The sequence below is a fragment of the Bufo gargarizans genome, chromosome 1, assembly GCF_014858855.1.
Source record: "Bufo gargarizans isolate SCDJY-AF-19 chromosome 1, ASM1485885v1, whole genome shotgun sequence".
NCBI classification, from domain to species: Eukaryota; Metazoa; Chordata; class Amphibia; order Anura; family Bufonidae; genus Bufo; species Bufo gargarizans.
In genome coordinates this window covers 717772702-717795876 of record NC_058080.1, presented here as the reverse complement: position 1 = coordinate 717795876, position 23175 = coordinate 717772702, and the positions used below count along the sequence as shown (strand labels likewise).

The following is a 23175-nucleotide window of genomic DNA, read 5'->3' as shown; positions in this document are numbered from 1 at the left end:
CATTTCTTGGTGGTGGTCTCGCCTATGGGGCACCTCTTGTAAACAGTACGTACATTTTTGCAAATGAATCGCTCGGATTACCCAAAATGCTGTTTTCCGTCACAGAATGACATTTGGGACACAATATAATTTTGTAAAGATACATTTTTGAGATCTACGTCACCATTTTGTGGCATTGATTGATACTTTGTGTCAGATATTGTCATTTTGTGATACAGAATATGTTTTTTATTTCATTCACGTAGCACATGTGAATGGCTGGCCCTATACTGTCTGCCTACAGTATAAACAGCAGATCGCCAGGGGTAAGAGACGCATTGCATTCTTTTCTTTTCTTTGTCTTTCTGACGGTGAAGGAATATTCACATGTAGCAGTTGAGGTACATCAAAACCCCAACCACAAATAGTGCATGCATTTTCCTTGCCATTTTCAATGCGCTTGCTGTTTTTATGAGCGAAATATATTTATTTGACCTTTCAAATGCAATTGTATCAAAAACAGCGTAGCTTTTTTTTATACTGTTTTTATTATTGAAGTTTTTATTATGTCAAAGTTTCATGTGACTTGATATCTCCCTGCTTCAGGTAACATGCTAGAGAATGTGTCCTACATCCAACATGTGATCTAGGCCTGATGGTTTCCGCCCCCAATGTAAAAAGTAAAAAAACACAATGCAACAGCATTCTGCAAACATAAATAAAGTACAATGATGCCATAGTAATAGAAAATATACTGGTGCTAATGCTACGCTTATTTTTTGTAAATTTGAGATTCTTGGCAAATACATTTTGTACAAAATTATTTGGGCCCGTCTGCCGCTGTCAAGGCGATCTCTGTAAGACGGGAACCTAACACTAAGTACTACCTGTTATGTGCTTTAATGGCCACCATAAAATTTAGGGAGCGCAGGTTCCACATGCATGCTGAGCCCACTCTATACCTCTCCTGGTGTGGGACTGCTTCCAATGAATTCAGGGAGAGCAGGCTACAGTCATCATTACGGACATCAAATATATGGGCAGGCTCAAAGTGCATGCGCATAGCGTATGTACTGCACGTGCGCTGTAGCACGCTGAGGTTGCCCATGTAGTTGATGTTACGTACACTGGCGGAAATGTACGGCAATCTGAAAACTGGATTCTGGAGATCGGACACGTCCCAATACTAGAAGTGCACCAGGAGTATTGGGGGACAAGTAAAAGATTATTATTTTTTTTGCTTAAGTGACTGATATATCTTTATAGATCACAATGTTTTATGCAGTTTTAAACTTACAAAAACCCCTTTAAGGGGTGGCGGGAGGAAAATCCTTAGCATATTCAGGTAAGGCCACAGAGCCAAGTTACCTGATGCAGTTTTGGAAGCCAAAACTAGTGGCGAATTCTAAAAAGAGAAGTCATCCACCACAAAGTCTAGATGTAACAGGTGCCTTTTTTTTTTTTCTGAAAATTTAGGCAAACACTGCTGCGGCATTCTATGGGGTTCTACCCTAAGACCAGACTGTTCGCGCAGCGGCCATAGGGTAGTACTTTGCTCACCCACAAGTGCAGATGAAGCACCTACAGATCATGTGCCTCACCTGTATTTGTCAGGAACTTTGCCGCTTTGCAAACTAAAGTCACTTGACCGCTGCGTGAAAACCCTAAGAGGACCCCTCAATAGATAATGGGACACATTTTTAAGCCCCATGCACACCACCGTATCCGGTTTGCAGTCTGCAAATTGCGGGTCTTTGCAGGATTTGCAGACTACAAAAATGGATATGATCGTGTGCATAAGGCCTAATCCATGTGCTTTTCGCACCCGTATGTCCATTCCACAAAGAGATAGAACATGTCCTATGCTTGGCCACAAAATGTGAACCGCAGAACCATTTTAGGTCAATAGATCTGCAAAAAAAAAAAACAACGGATGAACCAAGGACTCCATCCATATTTTATGGATCCACGTTTTGCGTGGCCTTAAACTGCAGATTTCATTACGTAGTAATCTGTTTCTGAATATAACATCTCTATATAAATCTGGAGGGAGATAACACAAGATCCGCCATGGACGGTAGGTGATTGAGGCGACACAGCTGCTTCTTTCCTAGCACAAGTCACAGAGCATGCCCACTACACTCTCCCATAGAATTCAATTGGTCATGTGGCTATTTATTCTGTTACTTGTGAGGCCTCATGCACACGGCCATTGCCCGGCATTGCCTATATTGCGGCCTGCAAACAGCGGGTCCGCAATATACGGGTCTCGGCCATGTGCACACTGTATCACTGATGCGGACCCATTCACTATCCGGAAGATTTGTTGCAGTAGGGAACGGAGGCACGGATCAGAAGCACTACAGAGTGCTTCTGTGGTTTTTCTGTCCGTGCCTCCGTACCGCAAAAAAGGAGTGCATGTACTACTTTTTTGTGGTGTGGACCCTCAGATGCGCATCGCGGACCCCATTCAAGTGAATGGGTCCACGTCCGCAGACAGAAATCACACGGACAGTGCCTATGCTGCAGTCCGCAAGTTGTATGAGGAGGTTGCCCGGCATAATTAAAATTGCCGGTGACTCAGCAGCCATTCTTGCACACATGATCGCTGAGGCCATGTGTTGGCTGCAGCAGTCTTGTGACCATGATCAGGTCCTCGTCCGCTGGAACGGAATGTGTTGTGAGGTGAGTGAGTTTTTTTTTCTTTTTTAATACACTACTGCCTGCCATTTGTTTTTGTTTTTTTATTTATGCCAGACAACCCCTTTAAATTCCAAGCACAAGTCACAGAGCATGCCCACAATACTCTCCCATAGAAGTCATTTGGTCATGTTCTGTTTCTTGTCCAGGTACCCGCTGTTAAAGGGGGTTGTCCGACTTAATTAAAAATGCCGGTGACTCAGCAGCCATTCTTGCACGCATGACCACTGAGGCCATTTATTGGCTGCAGTGCTCTTATGACCAAGAACGGATCTTTGCCAACCTCTGGTTGGGCGGAATTTCAACGAGCTGTAGCCCTCGAAAATGTATTTCAGACCACCCCTTTAAAGGGATATTCCAAGATTTTAATGTTGATGGCCTGTCCTCAGCAGAATTCACTGATTATAGTAAAAAACCAAGTCGCTTGCTGTATTTGTGTGTGAACCTGACCTTAGAGTCCAGACGTGTCAGGGTTCCTCGAGAACAGAGAAGGTCTTCATAAGCAGTTCCCGTCGCATCAGTTTTATGGTCCAGATAAATTCTGGTTTCGCCGGTGGCAGAAACATTTCCATAAAGTGAGCGCCACTTGTAATAGGAATTTATTAGGCAGTATTGTGATGAGGCCTGGCTGATTCAGCGAGAAACCATCTTCTGTAAAATGTGCAACTACAGAATCATAAAACGTCCGAGCTATCGGGAACCACGGGCCGGGAATGTTTGGAAATTTTTTGTTCCAATTAGTTTACATGTAGCTATTCTACAGTACAAATGTTTTCCTTTGTTTTCGGTTTTTATAGTTTTTTTGTGTTTTTTTTTATTTTATGTTTTGTTTTGTCAACGTCAGCTTAAAGGGTTTGTTCAGAATTGTGAATATCAGATCAGCGGTTTCAGATTGGCTCCCGTTCCAGAAGTCATGACCAGAACCCCACAGCGCTATCCATTGTGTAGTGGACGGAGATGGTTACTGCAGCGCTGCTCCCATTGAAGTGAACACTGCACAATGGATGGAGCCGTGTAGTTCTGGTGCTGACTTCCAGCGCGAGAGCTACTCTGAAACAGCTGATCAGATATGGATGTCCTATACTGAGGCACTCAGTATCAAACTCCTGGAATACCCCTTTAAGAGGTTATTTGCTTTGGACAATCCTTACTTGTTAGAAGGATTCCATGACAGTAAGCTGATCACAAAGCGTCTCCCTGCTGGACTTCCATCGATCAATCGTAATCTGTGGGGAAACCCAGCAGTAGGTGTTTTTCTACAGTGCCTCCACTGGCGAAATGAAGCATTACACACTGTCCATTCACATCAATGGATTATCTGTGCCTTGTAGGGCAGGTCAGGCCTCCAGAGCCAGAGATGTTCTTTGCTCAGAATTTCTTAATAGGGTGTATGAACATGGGTTGTCTGAACTAGTCCACCCCTTTAAGGCCTAGTTCACACGAAGGTTTTTTCTTTTTTGAGAGTGTATGGGCCGTTTTTTTTTGTGTTCCGTATATGGTCCGTATACGGAACCATTAATTTCAATGGTTCAGAAAAAAAAACTGAATGTACACCGTATGCATTCCGTTTCCGTTCCGTTGAAAGATAGAACATGTCCTATTATTGCCCGTAAATCGCGTTCCGTGGCTCCATTCAAGTCAATGGGTCCGCAAAAAAAAAAAACGGAACATATACGGAAATGCATCAGTATGTCTTCCGTTTCCGTTCCGTTTTTTCTGAACCATCTATTGAAAATGTTATGGCCAGCCCAATTTTTTTCTATGTAATTACTGTATACTGTACATGGCATACGGAAAAACGGAAAGGAAACGGAAACACAACGGAACCCAAAAACGGAACAACGGATCCGTGAAAAACAGACCGCAAAAAACAATAAAAGCCATACGTTCGTGTGAACTAGGCCTAACAATGATCTTCCACATAGGCAGGAATTGACACAGGGTACGACTTTAACTTTAAGCCGTCAAAATTCTGCCTCCCAGTGATGGAGCTTTTTGGGAGTCAGTGGTACAGGAGAGGACATCCACAATGACTCCTACAGAAAAAACTGATCGGACGCCTTCCATGTGCCTATGACAACACTTCCTGCTCTGCGTCTCGGTCTTGTAATAGGGGCATCATGTGGATCCAAACCATCATCTACATTGATATTTCCGAGCCAGTGGCCACTATATAGATTATTTTACATGTGAACATTGATTGGAGGAGAGGGATTTGGGTCCCCACAATGCCCTTTAACGGGTCGATAAAATACGACAAAAATATTAGGTCACCATGCACTAAAGGGTCTTCTCAACACCACGCATGGGTGCTGGTGGGCCATATAGCTAAGTATGGATCTCAGCCACGTGCATGCTGACATTTTTTTTTTGACATCTATAGATGCTAAACGGACAAGAATAGGACGCGTTCTATATTTTGTGGACATACGGATGCGGACAGAGCACTGTCTGCTGTCCGCGTTTTTTTGTGCCCCCATTGAAATGAATGGGTCTGCATGCGATCTGCAAACAACGCGGATCACATACAGACTAAAAATACGATTGCGTGCATGAGGATTTATATTCTATGCAATGTCGGATTAAATGTATGCGTCCCGCCTGAGGAATGCAGTGAGAAGTGGCACCTGCAGCATGAATAAGTCTATGGGTAATTCAGGTCCTAGGATCGTTCTCCGGGTCTCTTAGTAGGTCACACACAGGAAGCTCCAGTTCTTGGGTTACCGGGACCTGAATGGAGTTCTTTAGAAATCATCTTTATTCTTAGGCTGGAACAGGCTCAGCTTTGTATGGCGCTGCCCCAGGATACCGGGAGACAGTATGTATACCGGGAGACAGTATGTATACCGGGAGACGGTATGTATACCGGGAGACGGTATGTATACAGGGAGACGGTATGTATACAGGGAGACGGTATGTATACAGGGAGACGGTATGTATACAGGGAGACGGTATGTATACAGGGAGACTGTATGTATACAGGGAGACGGTATGTATACAGGGAGACGGTATGTATACAGGGAGACGGTATGTATACAGGGAGACGGTATGTATACAGGGAGACGGTATGTATACAGGGAGACAGTATGTAGACCCTACTTTCGCCATATGTGCTGTTGAGAGAAACGTTAAACACCCCTATGCACTTTCGATGGTCCTACAGACCTACTAATATTGGCAGGTTTGCCTGGCATTCATCTAAGGGCAGCTTTTAAGGGCTTTTCCGGTCCGCTGGATAGGCCATCAATATCTGCAGTCTCCATGTTTCTGGAACTACAACTCCAGCCATTGTGTAGTGGTCACTGCAGTATTCACTCAGTGGGAGTTGCGCTGCATCTCAGGATAGATGATCAATATAAAAAGACTCAGAAATCCCTTTAACGGTCCATCTTATGTAGCTTTCTTTCTAGGTATACAGGTGAAACTCGAAAAACTTGAATATCGTGCAAAGTTCATTTATTTCAGTAATGCAGCTTAAAAGGTAAAACTAATATTTGATAGAGACTCATTACATGCAAAGCGAGGTATTTCAAGCCTTTGTTATAATTTGGATGATTATGGCTTACAGCTTATGACGATATAACGTCCTGTGCTACACTATTACGCTACATGGTTGTACATAGAGACTCACCCCTTGTATTCTTGTACATTCAGGCCATTGGAAATGCCAAAACCACCCGGAATGACAACAGCAGCAGATTCGGGAAATACATCCAGATAGGATTTGACAAGAGATATCACATTATTGGTGCCAATATGAGAACCTACCTTCTGGAGAAGTCACGTGTTGTGTTCCAGGTTTGTGTCTCTGTGTATAGTTATTCTGTCGCTCGCCGTATTCTGAGTTTTTACGCAATTTTTCTTCAGTGAAAATAACCATTAACGGAGACGCTGTTTCTGGTGGTTCTCTATGATCCGACTTGGAGGGAAGACCTTCTATAAATGATAGCTCCCTCTGAATAACAATGTTTTTGAGTTACATCATGATTTATGCTCCATTCACACCCAAAGCTGTGATTTCAAACATACAGCTAAAACCTTAGATTAACCCGAATGCACACGGCCGTGTTCCGCGGCCGAGAGCGGTCCGTGGTAACACGGCCTGGCATCCTGTTGAGAGCAGGAGCGCACGGCGTCATTGGTTGCTATGACGCCGTGCGCTTCATGCAGCCGCTGGACTACAGTAATACTAGTGTATTACTGTAGTCCAGCGGCGGCATGAAGGGCACGGCGTCATAGCAACCAACGACGCCTTGCGCTCCTGCTCTCAACAGGATGCCAGGCCGTGTTACCACGGACTGCTCTCAGCCACAGAACACGGCCGTGTGCATTCGGCCTAAATCTCACATTGTCTAGCTACTGTAAATATATACTATATACACACTGTATGGAGAAAAGTAGTGGGCCAAAAATCTTAATCATTGAAATCAGGTTTTTCATTCAGTGCCATTACCACAGGTGTATAAAGTCCAGCTCCTAGCCATGCAGTCTGCCATTACCACAGGTGTATAAAGTCCAGCCCCTAGCCATGCAGTCTGCCATTACCACAGGTGTATAAAGTCCAGCTCCTAGCCATGCAGTCTGCCATTACCACAGGTGTATAAAGTCCAGCCCCTAGCCATTACCACAAGTGCATAACATCCAGCCCACAGCCATGCAGTCTGCCATTACCACAGGTGTAATACAATCCAGCCCCTAGGCATGCAGTCTGCCATTACCACAGGTGTAATACAATCCAGCCCCTAGGCATGCAGTCTGCCTTTACAGACATTTGTGAAAGAATGGATTATTGTAAAGAGCTCACTCCTCACTGAGTGCTGAGGGGCATAGTGCATAAAAGTCACCAACGCTCTGCCGACTCCATAACTGCAGAGTTCAAACCTCCTCTGCTATTAACATCAGCACAAAAACGGTGCTGTGCCGGAGCTTCATGGCCGAGCAGCTGCCAGCAAACCTTACATCATCAAGCACAATGCCAAGCCTCGGATGACGTGATGTAAAACTGGACTCTGGAGCAGTGGGAACTTGTTCTGTGGAGCAAAGCACGCTCTTCTATCTGGCAGTCAGATGGAGCAGTCTGGGTTTGTGAATGCCAGGAGAACATTACCTGTCTGCACTGAGCCAGGTGTATAGTCTGGTGGAGGAGGATAATGTTATGGGAGTGTTTTCCGTGGATCAGTCTACCCCCCTCTAGTTTCAGTGAAGGGATCTTAAAGGGGTTATCCCATGACTAATGTAAAAACCAGCCCTGTACCTCACATGGATCCAGAGATCTCCCCATTCATTGCTCTGCTAGATCTATATCAAGCTGAGAGCTCAAGGGGTGTGTCTTTTCTGCTGCAGCTCAGGGGGCGTGTCTCAGCTCTCCCTATCACAGCTCAGGGGGCGTGTCTCAGCTCTCCCTATCACAGCTCAGGAGGCAGTAGAAGGATGAAACTGAGCATGTGCGGCCTTCTCAGTGAGCAGGTCAAAAAATAAGGAAAAACAAACAGCAGGTGGCGCTATACAGATACATTTTATTGGATAACTCAGTGGCTATGCTAAATTTTTCATTACATCCAATTACAAAAGTATTCAGATCCAGATGCTGTAGAATATTTTTTACAACCCTTTAATGCTTCAGCATACCAAGACATTTTGGACACTTGTATGCTTCCAACCTTGTGGGAACAGTTTGGGGAATGCTCTTTTCAAGTGTATTCTACGGAGCCATCCCTTAGAAATGAATGGGACGGTTTGTAATTACACCTGCTCACCGCTGCGCTCTTCAAACAGTTGGGGACACCTGGGACCCCTGCCGATGTAATATTGATGACCAGCCCTGAGGATAGGTCATAAATATTAAAATCCCAGACAAAACCCTTTAATGCAATAGTACATGCTGAACAGAGAAGGCTATATCACGGGGCTGTACACACCACATCCATCCCTCTCGTCCGCAGGGCTCTCAGTTTAATTCTCCTTTTCCTGACAAAACCTTAATAAACTTTGCCTTAAAAGAAAGAAGAAGTCATTGAATCAGATTTGTTCTCTCCTGCCCAAGTGATGAAATGAGAAGACAGGATTTCGGGTGAAAAGAAACATTTGAAGATTGAAGTCAGTTCCCCGGTGAATGACAAATGTCCCTTCACTTGCGGCAGTTCAGGATAGGTCATCTTCTGGTTTTCTGCCAGATTGTTTATTATTATTTTTTTTAGATAAACTTAGTGATGAGAACAAGGAGCAGGAAGGAGGGGTAGTCATCACTGGTATAGACGAGGCCGGCTCTCTGGAGCAGAACCATCATGCTGCCTTCAGTCCTGGTTATTGCCATCCAGGGACAGCGCAGTCAGTAAGGGTCTATTCACATCGCAAAAAAAATTGGTTTTGCTAAAATTCTGCAACTGGGATTTCATTGTGATATGAGAATAGACCTTAAAATGCAACAAAATTCTGATCTTGGGTCCACACAACCAACACAATTCTGATCTTGAGTCCACAGAACCAACAATGCACCAATAAACAATTTTGAAAAATAAATATTATTATTATTTTTTTTATTATTATTCTAATCACGGATGTTTGAACCCCAGTTCTTCCAAATTCAGACGTGGAAAATTTTAAAGGCAAAATTTTTAACATGCAGTGAGGTCCATATGTCCGCATAAGACACAGACCCGTCAACCCCGACATGGTCTCCAAAACCAACAGACTCTATGGACACAGATGTGACGGGGTCTTAGGAAGCTGGGGGGATTGCGCTTCAGCGTGCACCTTATGCTAGTTGTGACACCTCCCAGGCTTATTACCCAAAAATTGAACCACAGTGAAAATCAAATAAACTTTATTAACAATGTAAGAAAATTACATACATGATGATAAAAGGCAGCACAAAGGTGAGGAACAAGGCCGTTGGGAGGTGGCTGAGAGATCGACACACCATCCAGGGTATGAATATCTTTCTTTAATCACCAGCTTTTTGCCCTTTTACTTGTTGCCTTTGCTGACGCATAGCTTGGGGCTTACTGCTTATACTGGTTCTGGCGGTTTTTTCCATTCTGCATTATTCTTTTCCCTGGTCTCTTGGTGTGCTGACCTCTCAGCCCCTTCTTGGGCCTTGTTCCTCATCCTTGTATCTCACCTTTGTGCTGCCTTTTATCATCATGTATGTCATTTTCTTACATTGTCAATAAAGTTTATTCCATTTTCACTTTGTGAAGATTGTGGTTAAATTTTTGGGTAATAATAGTGGCTTCACGTTCCGTGAGTCAATGATTTTTGTGATTTATTTCTGTTTGGTATTAATTGGGTGGCACCTCCCAGGCTCAGTGCTTGTGTGCCTAAGGAGTTGCATCAGAAGCATCGCTAGGGGTTCAGAACAGAAGGGCGAAATATAACCAATGCCTAAGTGAGCCCCCAACTAAATATTATTGCCATACTGTTACTGAATAAAAACACTATATAAAGACCAGTATTACCCCCATACAGTGACTATATAGTGGTAGGTATTAGTGGTACACATGTCCTGTGCAGAGTATATAAGTGACAGTAAAGTGCAGTAAAATCCAGTGACTTACAGATGATGCACGTGTTCTCCAACTGGAGTTGTTTTTCCATCCTCAACTTTTGTCTGCAGAATTTGAAACAAACTCCTTTTTGTCTCCTCACTTTTCTTGCATCCACCCTACCTTTCCCCAACCTACACAAACTTTCCATCCTGCTCATAGTCTCAATTCTGTGCCTGTTGCTGCCCCATCTACCCCTACTATTGGACCTGCTGTGTGGCACAGTGCCCCCAATATATTATTTCGAAAATAATGTGGTTATAACTACAATCACACCCTCTATAGATAGTGGCACTACATTACCGTGAGATATAAGATTCAAATAGAAATAGGCTTGACACAACTTGGGTACATAAAAGTTTACAAGCCTATGATGGGCTGATGATATATAAAAGATTCTTCACAAAAGGTAACATACAGGGTAAAATAAGTAACAGTGGCCAAAGTCGTGAACAAATGGGCGAGCTCCCCATCGACCAGTTTCGAACATGGAATCTGGCCAACTCCCATGTTAAACAAAGAGAGGTGGTGGTAGAAAGACACATCCTACCCTGATGATGTCCTCAATGGAGCGCAGCTCTTTGGGTACAAAGCTAGACGTCTTCTAGCCTCTTGGCCCCTCCTAAAAGTCTTCTGTGTGCAACACAGTTACTTAAGACTTCAGGAACGTGGCTAGGTACCAAGCACCACTAACCAACTACATTACAAGGAATTAAAGGGGAAAGAAATAATGGTGATAATAAATCGATAATAAAGCTAATACCCTTACCCTGATCCCCCGACATGTGCAACGACTCATTCCTCTCTGGACAGTTAGCGTCTAGGCCCTTAAAACTGCTGAAAGCACCATATTGGTGACAGGGAAAGCATTGCAGATATATCTAGAATGATGGTCTTGGAGGTAGCTTGACCAAAGAAATGAAAGTTTTTATCCCACCCGCTGCTGCTAATGCAAGTGCCCATGAGGCCGTCAGAGGGGAAGGTCTGGTAAAAATTTGGTGAAGATTGCTTGGGGTGGTAAATATTAAAATGGTGCCTCCGGAGCACTTATAGTCTTATTGCTGGTGGATAAAAACTTCGATGTCACCCCAAATATGTCTGCACTGCTTTCTTCTCCACTTATATAGTGCTGTCAGCAGTTTTGATGGCTAAAAACTTCTGATAGACTCCCTCTAAATATAAAAGAGAAAAAGCTACAACATTTAAAAAACAGACCCAACACATTATTTCCCTGCTACAGACATTCTCTTTCAAAAGGGAGGGGCTGTGACAACTGATTTAATCAATGCATGTTATCAAGGTTCAAAATGTCGCCTCTGGAAAACAAAGCATGACTAATACGTGAATGTGGCAGTGATAGATTATGGGTGGAGTTACCTTTTAAATGCTCATATATTATGTTTGTTTGATACTAACTCTTCTATTACGTTACCAGGCGGAGGACGAGAGGAACTACCACATCTTCTACCAGCTCTGCGCCTCCGCCGGTTTGCCTGAATTTGCCGACTTATCACTGTGTAAGTGCTTTTTCATAGCTCAGCTTTTCTGCGCTCATAAACGGCTTGTTGGACGTAAAAAATCAAATCAGTAAAATCCATTAGATTGTGTCATAATGAATAATTATACCGCTTCGATGCGCTAATGTGAGAATGTCCCTGATTACGCTATCAATAAAGTCAAATTAAATTCTAGAATGGTTTAACGGGAGACGGCGTAAATGATTGGCCCGTTCAGTAGTACGTACCCTGACTCTGATCTAACCATTGGGGTCGTCGGAGGGGTCCTGAGACTGTAGAACATCATTGAAACCCCCTAATTTAGGGGTTACATTGGAGAATTTTTAATTAAAGAGCCTCTGTCAGCATGGTCAATAGAGATGAGCAAATTTCATGTTATGAAATTCGTTCACGCTTCGTTTAGTGGTAAAAGCAGAATTGCGTTATGGATTCCGTAATTCTATGGTGGAATACCTTTAGAGGCATTCCATTATTAATTCCGTCATAATAGAAGTCTATGGCCTGCATAACTGATCCGTCCCGTTTCCGTTATGCAGGAGAGGACTCCCCTGCATAACGGGAATGTGCGATTTCAGTAATGAAAGTATATTACAAAAATGGTCAGTATCACTGCCCCTAAACAATACACAAATAAATAAAAATTACAGTTACACTTTAAATGAGTACATTGGAGCACCAGGGGGCAGGGTTGAATCCTTGGAGCACTGCTTTGTAACACCCCCTGTGATTTGCACACTCCCCCCTCCCCTTGATGGACAGGGCTAGACGTCAGCGCTGCTGTGTCCTAGCATGTACATATCATATGCACTACTTACTGTGGCCTTACCACATTGTGATATGCTTAGAAATCTAATATACATATTACTGCTTTATTCACAAATAACAAAGAAAAAGTGCAGACGCCCAGCTTCCAAATAGTGACAGCCTTTATTCTTCTTGTGCAGTAAAAACCGACAGTACAATCACATCTACTCATGAGGAAGGATCGGTATTAGTTTATCCGAAACGTGTAGATGTGATTGTACTGTCGGTTTTTACTGCACAAGAAGAATAAAGGCTGTCACTATTTGGAAGCTGGACGTCTGCACTTTTTCTTTGTTATTTATGGTTTTCTGCGCGTGGTACCCGGCGCAGTCCGTGCTTCCCGTGTGTGTATTCAAGCCTGGTGAGCGCCACTACCTCTCTCTTTTGTTACATTTGTGCTTTATTCACAGGCACAATGTACAGTTCTAATATATAATAGCTTTCTAAGCATAGAAAAACCATTTTTTTCTATGTGGTAATGCTATAGCTTAGTGATAAGTGGTCAGTCTTGCATGTAGAGAGCCTAAGTTCAAGTCCCAAGAAATACTTTTTTTTTTTCTGGAGCTGGAAGCAGAAGGCAATGCCTACTGTGGTGGCTATAGAGCTGAGCTGCAGTACTCAGGTGCGGGAGACGACACAGTGTACAGAGCTTTATGATTCCAGCTCTGGAGCTAATGATCATCAGCCTCGGCTTCCATCTCCGTCCACTGTATGGTTTCCAGTAGCTTCCTGGAACATCTAATTAGTCCGTGTACCCGGTATCAGACCACCACTGATCTGTTATCGATGACCTATCCTGACCATTTTACAGCACGCAGATGGCAAATATGTATCATTTTATTTGAACTATGAAATAAAGATTCCATGTAATGGTGGGGCAACACCATGTACCTATGACACTGGCTGACCGGTTACATGTGCACTTGGCAGCTGAGGACATCTGTGTTGGTCCCATGTTCATATGTGTCCGCATTGCTGAGAAAAATTAAGCTTTAATATATGCAAACAAGCCTTTAGGAGCAACGGGGGCGTTGCCGTTACACCAAGAGGCTCTGCTCTCTCTGAAACTGCCACTCCCTCTGCACTTTGATTGACAGGGACGGGTGTGATCATGTTTTCACTGCCTGGTCCTGTCAATCAAAGTAGAGAGGTCTCGACAATTGCAGAGAAAGCTGAGCCTCTCTAGGTGTAACGGCAACGCCCCCGTTGCTCCTAGAGGCTCATTTGCATATATGAACACATCATTTTTCTCAGCAATGAGGCCACATATGAACATGGGACCAACACAGATGCCTTCAGCTGCCAAGGAGCACCATTGTAGAGCAAAAAATTACTGTCTTCGTCACTTATTTGGAGCTTCTGTAAGGTTTAAACCGTTGACATGTGACCATATCAGCGGCGAGGGATGGGAAATACATAGCAGTACCCAATTTCTTCACCCAGACTCCTGTCTAGAGGCAGACATATACAAAGGAGGGTCTTTCTGCTAAAACCGTATCTGGGTCCAGGTCTCTGCTCCTTTCCCCTGGTCATGAGCTACGTAATCTTCATCCACATCTTCTCTGAAGCAAATGCTTCACTGATGTATCTGTCTCTCCACTGTATTGAAATCTAGCAGTAAGGGTGCATTCACGCCACCGTATGAATGGGTCCGCATCCGTTCCGCAATTTTGTGGAATGGATGCGGATGCATTCATTTCAACGGGGCCGCAGAAGATGCGGACAGCACACAGTCTGCTGTCATCATGTGTTGTTCCGTTCTGCGGCCCCGCAAAAAAAGATAGAGCACGTCCTATTCTTGTCCGCAATCAGACAATAATGGGCATTATCTGTATAGCGCCGACCATGTGCGGTCCGCAAAATGTGGAACGCACTCAGCCGGCATCCCTATTTTGCGGACATGAGAATCGTTATCATAGGTCAACATTAGAAGAAAATAGAATTTCTATGACGTCAGACTACTTTCACACCTGCGGTTTTGTATCCTGGCTTTGTATTCCGACGGATCTCAAAACCGGAGAAAAACGCTTCAGAACTCCGTGCAGGACACGTCCGTTCCGGTTTGTTTAGTTTTGTACACCGGACACAAAACCGCAGTCTGGGAAACAGAACAAACTGGATCTGGCACCAAAAACGTTGCATCACCTCCTCAGTTTGGACCGTGTGACTACTATCAGACGTAATGGAATCTCTGACCGCCAAATTTTTGGCAAAATGGAGGCCCTTTATTATTAGGGCTCTCAATGCGGAGGAGATCCAATACCTAATGGATCCGTTTCAATGTACTCAATGGTATTTAACCGAAAACTTGAAGGGGGCCTTAGGTCCATTACTTTATCACAGATGACCCATGAGATTCTCAGGGACCGCATTTCCTTATTACATAGCTAGTCAGTATCATTATCATCCTCGGGTAAAGGGGGGATACCTCCAGACTAGGGATGAGCGAACCCAAACTTTACAGGTTCGGGATCGGCGTTCAGGCTGTGAACTAATTCCGATATGGATTCGTCGACGAAATGCAAAACGGAAGCCTTTAAGCCTTTCCATTTTGCATTCCGTCATAATAGAAGTCTATGGCCAAGCATAACGGATCCGTCTGGTTTCCGTTATGCAGGACTTTGTTTACCATCCTGCATAACGGAAACCAGGACTGATTCGTTATGCTTGGCCATAGACTTCTATTTTGACGGAATGCAAAATGGAAAGGCTTAAAGGCTTCCGTTTTGCATTTCGTCTACGAATTTCGTTATAACGGAATCCATACTGGAATTCCTTCACAGCTGAAGGCTGAACGCGGACCCGTGAAGTTTGCTCATCCCTAACTCCACAGGTGCTAATGTTACCTGTTTTCTGGCTCTTTTTATTTATGACCCTGCTCTTTTCACCTCATATGATATGTGATTGGACTGTGTTTCATGGATGATTTCTGTGGAAATAACTTCAATAAAACCCAAATAAAATGTGTTGGAAAAAAAGATACTGTAAGGTACTTTCACACTTGTGTTTTTCTTTTCGCCATAGAGTTCCATCAAAAGGGCTCAATACCGGAAAAGAACTGATCAGGCATATCCCTATGTATTCTGAATGGAGAGTAATCCGTTCAGGAGGCATCAGAATGTCTTCCGTTCAGTCGTTTTGACTGATCAGGCAAAAGATAAAACCGCAGCATGCTACGGTTTTATCTCCGGCCAAAAAAACTGAAGACATGCTTGAATGCCTTTTTTCCCATAGGAATGTATTACTGCCGATTCAAAATGCCGGATCCGTCCTTCCAGTCTGCGCATGCACACACCGAAAAAAAAGGTTAAAAAAATAAATGCCGGATCTGTTTTGCCGGATGACACCGGAAAGACTGATCCAGCATTTCAATCCATTTTTCTGACTGATCAGGCATTTTTAAGACTGAACAGGATGCTGATCAGTCTTACAAATGCCATCAGTTGGCATACGTTTTGCCGGCAGGCAGTTGCGGCGACGGATCACTCTGCCACAAGTGTGAAAGTAGCCTTAGTCAATAGTGCCGGATCTGGGGTTTTTTCAGATTTGAAAAAACTGAATCCATCACCCATTGACTTACAATGACTTTAATGCCAGATCCGGTTTGTTCCGTTTCGATTTAATATAACCGCATCCTAACGGAATGGATGCGTCCTGGTGCATTTAATCAAACGGAACCGTTTTTCTCCGGTTTGGAAAACAAAACCATAGATGTGAAAGTAGCCTTAGACCACCTTACTTCCGAGGCCCATGTACATCTGAACATCTGGTATGTCTGCCCTGCTCCTATCCTCTATAGAAGGAGAGAAGGATGGCGTAACTGTCAGGATTGTTCCCTGCTACTTTGTTTTGGCTTCTCCTGGGGTCGGCCATTATATCCCACCTGGGGACAACCTCCGTTCTAAGGAGTTGCAGAGGTCGAAAGGCTTGAAGGACATAATTTTCCCTCCCATCAGGTCTGGGAGATGTCAGAAAACCTATCCTAGTGAGACCTTTATGGACTCTCTCCAAACTTAAACTACTTATCATATAATTTTATCGGATCTAATTCTTTCCTCGCCCTCTGTCATTATCCCCACTTATCTGAGGCTCTTAGCTTCGCACCTACTCTCTGCATTAATCCACGTAATATGAGATAAACGCTGTAATTACATAAAAGATAAGAGAACCGAGAATGAAGAAGTATACAATTATTCATCAATTAAACCTGGTCTCGAGCGACACTGAAGAAAAATAGGAACTTCTGGAGGAGTCTCCACAGCTCCGATCCTGGTGCTGTTCTCCAAGCAACATTTTATCTCATCTCGAAGGAAACATTATGTCATTCCTAAAACTGTGTCCATGTACATAGGAGCAGCCAGCGGCTCTAGGAGCCTAAAAAAACAGATCCATCACCCATTGACTTTCAATGTATTTAGTGACTCATCTGTTTTTCCGTTTTGATTTTAAATCAAAATGGATCAGTTTAATTCCGGTATTGAGATCCTCTGCCAAGTCTCAATACCGGAATTACAAACGCGAGTGTGAAAGTAGCCTTAGAGGTTAGCCCTCTTTCACACGTCAGTGTCCGTGATGGCATCTGTGCCCAGATGGTCAGTGGTTCATCCGTGAAGATGTCCGTTTTCCACGTGCACTGCTAAGGCTGAAAATTAGTTTCCAGCACATCGCCTTCCAACGGTCCTTGAAAATCACTGGCACAACACAGACTCCATCAGTGGTTTTCATGGACTAATAGATTTCCATGGGTGTGCTTGTTCCACATCACAGACCAAAGTGGCATCTGTCTCCATGGTTCTTCCACTGACCCGTGCTCAGTGGAAAACCACTGCTGTGTGAATAAACACATTAACCTGTACAAACACCACGACGCACAGTTAAGTCGTGGTACAGTGTAAGTGTATGGAGGCTGCTTCATATATGGGCATAGAGCAATGACTGAGATCGGCGATGACACCGATCCTAGTCATTTAACCTAGCAATCACAGCATCTGTAGGGTTAGGCAGAGGGAGGGGGCTCCCTCTACCTTCCGATCGGAGCCGCTATGGCAAAATCATGAGGCTCTGATCAGTTGCGATGACAGCCTGGGACATTGGCATAGGTCTTAGGGTTTTTAGGGCGAAGTACCTGAAAAGCCATGCATGAGGCAAGGCTTCTCAAGCATAGTGTCAGTATCCCATAGACTGCAAGAGTATTCCATCAGAAGATCGCATGTTCAAGTCCCCCAAGGGGACTATGAATTGAAAAACACAAAAATAATAAAAATTTAGATCACCTCCTTTCCCAATTTTACATATGAAAATAAACAATAAAAGATAAATAAACATAGCAGGTATCGCCGCCTCCAAAAATGTCAGAACTATTAAAATCTAAAAATAGTTTTCCTGCATGGTGAAAGCCCAGAATGGAAAAGAAATGAAAATGAAAGTCCATTCCCTCCCCCCCAAAAAAAATTATGAATAAAAGCTAATCAAAAAATATTAAAACTAGAGCTCACCGCACAAAAACAACCCCTTGTTCTGCTCTGTAGACATATAGAAAGAAAAATGCAAAAAAAATAATGTTTTTTTTAGAAGTATATAAATTTGGTATTTCCGTACATATACTGCCCCGCAGAATAAAGTTGTCATGTTATTTTTAATGCATGGTGAACGGCGTCAAAACCTTAGCAGAATTGCCATTTTTGCCATTTTCACCGCACAAAGAATATTTTTCCCATTTTCTAGTACAAGCTATGGTAAAATACATGGTGCCTTTTACAAATACAAAAAAACAAGCCCTTGTATGGCTATGTATGTGAGCAAAAAACGGGGGGAAAAATGATGGCTCTTGGAAGGCTAGGAAGGAAAAATGAAAATGAAAAAATAAAAAAATTAGGCCGTGTCCCGAAAGGCTTAATGTCAATGGGTCTGTGTGCTGTTGTGTGAAAGAGGCCTTGGTTTGAAATTTAGATTCTGTCCCTCAATAGGGACAGGGACTGATGTGATTACAGCAATGAAAAGTTGACACCAGTAGTTACCAGCTTGGACTTTGCCGTTTTATTTCACCTTTTCCTCCTGCAATTATTTTTATTTATTTTTTCAGCACAAGCCGAGGAATTCTTCTACACCTCACAGGGAGGAGACATCGCCATCGATGGGGTGGATGATGCCGATGACTTTGAGAAGACCAGGCAGGCGTTCACTCTTCTGGGTAAGGACTGCATTTCAGGGCCTTTATCAGGAAGATTTGAGGGTCTTGGTTGGTGATCTGCATACGTCACTAATTAATCCACCAGGTCGCCCGATAGTGGCGTCCACCGACTCCATACTTTCAAATCCAGCTATTTTTCTGGAGAGGGTATTAACCCCTCTAACTAAACTAGCACCATCGTATATTCGAGATACTGGCCACTTTCTATCTGAAATTAGCTCTCTCCAGGTGGATGAAGGCTGCATATTCGTCACTTTAGACGTGTGCAGCCTTTATACATCTATTATTCATGAAAAGGGAATCAATGCAGTCGCGGGTCTCTTAGGCACAAGCACATACAAAAAGGCAGAAAGGGAATTTTTTCTGGAACTTTTGAAAATAGTTCTTGAGCAAAATTATTTTTTGTTTCAAGATTCTTTTTACCAGCAGTGCCGTGGGACCGCGATGGGATCGAACGTCACGCCGCCATACGCAAATACATATATGGCTTTTTTCGAGTGTCAATTTGTTTACTCTAGCCCTCTATATCATCAACATTGCATATTTTGGCGTCGATTTATCGACAATATTTTTTGCGTATGGCGGGGCGACGTCCGATCCCTTATGGAATTTACCACGTATTTAAATTCCATCTGGGATGAACTTAAATTCACTGTACACCATAGTTCTGATAAAATTTCCTTTTTGAATACCTGGGTGACTAGGGACAAAGAAGGTAAAATACAGACGGATTTATTCGTGAAACCAACGGATAGGAACAGTTTGCTGTCCTTTTCAAGTAGTCACCCAGCAACCATCAAGGAATCTATCCCTTATTCCCAATACCAGAGGGTTAGACGGATCGTTAGTGATAGGGATATGTGTCAAACAAGATTAGACGATATGACTAATAAATTTAGAGAGCGAGGCTACCCCCCCTGATTTATTGAAAATACAGCGTAATAAAGCTGAGATTACACCACCAGATAGAACTAAGAAAGAAACTAGGATCCCCTTAGTGATTAAATACCATCCCTGGTCCCAGCGCCTTAGGACTATTGTTAATCAACATTGGCACATATTATCCAAGTCCTATCCACGGATAGGAGAGTTCCAGAGGCCACCCATGATATGCTATAAACGGGCAGAAAATATTAGGGATAAAATAGTCCGGGCGGATGTGGGAAGCAATAAAATAGAAAGAGGACAGAGTTTTTTATCTACACCTAGACGGGGCACTTTTCCTTGTTTAAATTGTGTCAATTGTTCCAGCGTTATAAAGGGTTCATGTTTTTCCCACCCTCACTCAGGTGAAAATATTCCAATAAGGGGCACGTTCACCTGTGATAGTAGATCTGTGGTTTACATTCTTAAATGTCCATGTGGATTACTATATGTGGGGGAAACCTCGATGAGAATGAAGGACAGACTAAGTAAACACAAATCTACTATCCGTAAACAGAATTTATTACTCCCAATACCCCTTCATTTTCATGATAAAAAACACAACATCTCGCAGTTGAGGTATCAGATTATTGAAGGTGTATCATTACCCCGTCGAGGGGGTGACAGAAATAAATTGTTATTGAAAAGAGAGGCTTACTGGATCCATCGTCTTCAGACAATGGAGCCCAGGGGCCTCAATCGTGAGTACAATGTGTCCTGCTTCCTATAAGGCATTCGGCCTTATGCAATCCGATAAATATATTTCTTTTTTTCTTCAGCGTGATTAATCACTGCAAGAATGGATTATGTGACTGAAAATCTTCGCCAGTATAGAGTGGATATGTTTTTTGCGAATTTTCAATTGCGAATTTTCAGTTGCGAATTTTTCAGTTGCGAATTTTCAATTGCGAATATTTCAATTGCGAATTTTTCATTGCGATTATTTGATATGCGAATTTTATTTAATGAGGGAGGCGGAGCTCCTTTGATGATGTCAGTTCCTTTGTGTTTCATTTATGTATAAATAGCTGGAGTGTAAGATGTTTTATGCAGTCTGATGAAAGCACATCTGTGCTGAAACGCGTCACTATGCCATTTGAATATGTGACTGAATAAATCTACATTGTGATCTACATCAGCGAAGTGCCGGTCCTTTCCTTTGAAACTGGACTGGATTCAAACATGTTTTCCAGCTGGAATAGATAATGACACATAAAGGACGCTGCCATAGCGATGGTGATTAAAGGGCATGTCCACTTTGTGAAATGTATCTTTGTTAGACTGGTCCTCTAAGGGTTTGTTCACATGTCAGCGAGAAAGCTGCTGTAATATTGCTGCGGTAGTCCTCTGAGTGTAGCAGATCCACGAGTGGACTATCACCACTATCATTCATTGGGGCTAATCCTTGGCTTTTCCATGCAGAATTTGCAGAAATAACTAGCGTGCTACTTTATTTCCACAACGTATCTTTCCTCTGATCGGACTCTGATCTGTCGCTATGACAGCCTGCAGCCTTGTGAAGACTCCCAGGCCTGTCATAGTAAGGGCTCGTTCACACGACCGTTGGTGTCCCGTGCCTGTGCTGTGAACCGCAAATTGCGGTCCGCAATGCACGGGCACCTTCCATGGGGCAGGTGCATGGGGATCGCAGACCTATTCACTTGAATGGGTCCGCGATCCCTCCGTTCCGCAAAAAGATAGAGCAAGTTCTATCTTTTTGCGATGCGGAGGCACGGAACCCCAGAAAGCACTCCGTAGTGTTCCGTTCTTCCGTTCCGCATCTCCCGATTTGCGGACCCATTGAAATGAATGGGTCCGCATCCGTGATGCGGAATAACGACTGAACGGAGCCGGTGTATTGCGTATCCGCAAATGCGTTCCGCTATACGGCAGCGGGACACCAACGGTCGTGTGAACGAGCCCTAAGGTGCTTGTTAATCCCTGCAGTCTGTGGTGCAGTCAGAGGATCGCATATTCAGGTTCCCCTAACATTATATTTTTTTATCTAATTTTGCATTTAAAAAGAAACAATAAAAACAATAAACATAATCGTATCGCCACGTCTAAAAATGTCCAAGCTATTAAAATATAAAAAATATTTTTCCTGCACTGTGAATGCCGTAATGAAAAAAAAAAAAATGTGCGATTCGCCATTTTATGGTCACCTTGTCCATCGCCCCCCAATATATAATAAAACGTAATCAGCAAGTCGTATGTAACTCAAAATGATGCCAGTAAAAACTACAGCTCGTCCCACAAAAACAAACCCTCAAACAGCTCTGTAGAGGGAGTTATAAACAAGTTATGAGGGCCAGAATATGGCGGTTTTTTTTTTTGTTTGTTTTATATGGCAATTTAAAAATAAAAATATTTAAGTAGTAAAACATAGTAAAAACCATATCAATTTGTCATCATCGTAATCGTACTGACCTCGCAGAATAAGGTTTTCTTGTCATTTTAGGTGCATAGCGAGTGCCATAAAACCAAAACCCAAAAAAACATGGCAGAATTGCATATTTTTTTAAATTTACTCGACAAAGACTTTTTTTTCACATTTTTCAGTACAAGATATGGTAAATGAAATGGTGCCATTAAAAATACAACTTGTACCGCTAAATATAAGCCCTCATACGGTTATGTCAATGGAAGAGTAAAAAAAATCATGGAAGGCGGAGAGGAAAAAACAAAAAAATCCTTCCAAAAAATTGGCGCAGTCCAGTTATCGTTTTTAAATGAACAAAAAGTTTTTTCTTCTCCATTCTGAGGATTGTGCGGGTCCCAGCAGTCGGACTCCCGCTGGTCAGTGGATATGCTAATGCACAGGGCTTATGCACACGGCCATGGTTTCGGTCTGCATCCCATCCGTATTTTTGCGGCTCGGATGCAGAATCATTCATCTGAGTGGGGCCGCAAAAGATGCGTACAGCACACCGTGTGCTGTCCACATCCGTAAGTCCGCTCCGCACCCTGCAAAAAAATAGAACTTGTCCTATTCTTGTCTATTTTGCGGACAAGGATAGGACATTTCTGCAAAAGTTAAAAGAATTGGTGGCATGCACTGGGCCGGAATCCGTGTTTTACTGATCTGCGATTTGTGGAGCGCAAAACATTTATGACAGTGCACTTAAGACCTTGGGGGTGGTTCGGGCTGCAGCCTCTTCGTTGCTGAATTGCAGGATTTGTCCCTTCACAATAGTGCTGCAGCTTATCGCCATTGAGAACAAAGGATTGGGCATATTAAAGTCCAACATGCCTGATCCTACTTTCCCTAAAGTCAGGACGCCCGCCTGTACACAAGACAGTTGCTCGCCCGTTACCCTCGGAAGAGTGCAGCTCAATACATTTCTCTTTCTTCCTTCTTAAGAAAATATATAACCCCATTAATGACGCCCGTTAATTAGACAGCGTTCGGCAAACTGTTTATCTTACCGAGGGCTGATTGGAAACTGTCAGCAATGATGGAAGACCCCATTGCATTGGTGGAAGCTCAAGTTATAATGAATTTTTCAGCTCATGT

At 43.2% G+C, this 23175-nt stretch overlaps 1 protein-coding gene across 1 annotated transcript in view; it reads left to right on the top strand.

Annotated features, from left to right (window-relative positions):
• Window positions 1-23175, top strand: part of MYO5B (myosin VB) — a gene marked incomplete at its 5' end in the record, with an annotated part of 109728 nt that overhangs the window by 26356 nt on the left and 60197 nt on the right. Inside the window, 3 exon segments of the mRNA XM_044283447.1 lie at window positions 6334-6477; window positions 11659-11740; window positions 18627-18734. Coding sequence (XP_044139382.1) covers window positions 6334-6477; window positions 11659-11740; window positions 18627-18734 — 334 coding nt within the window.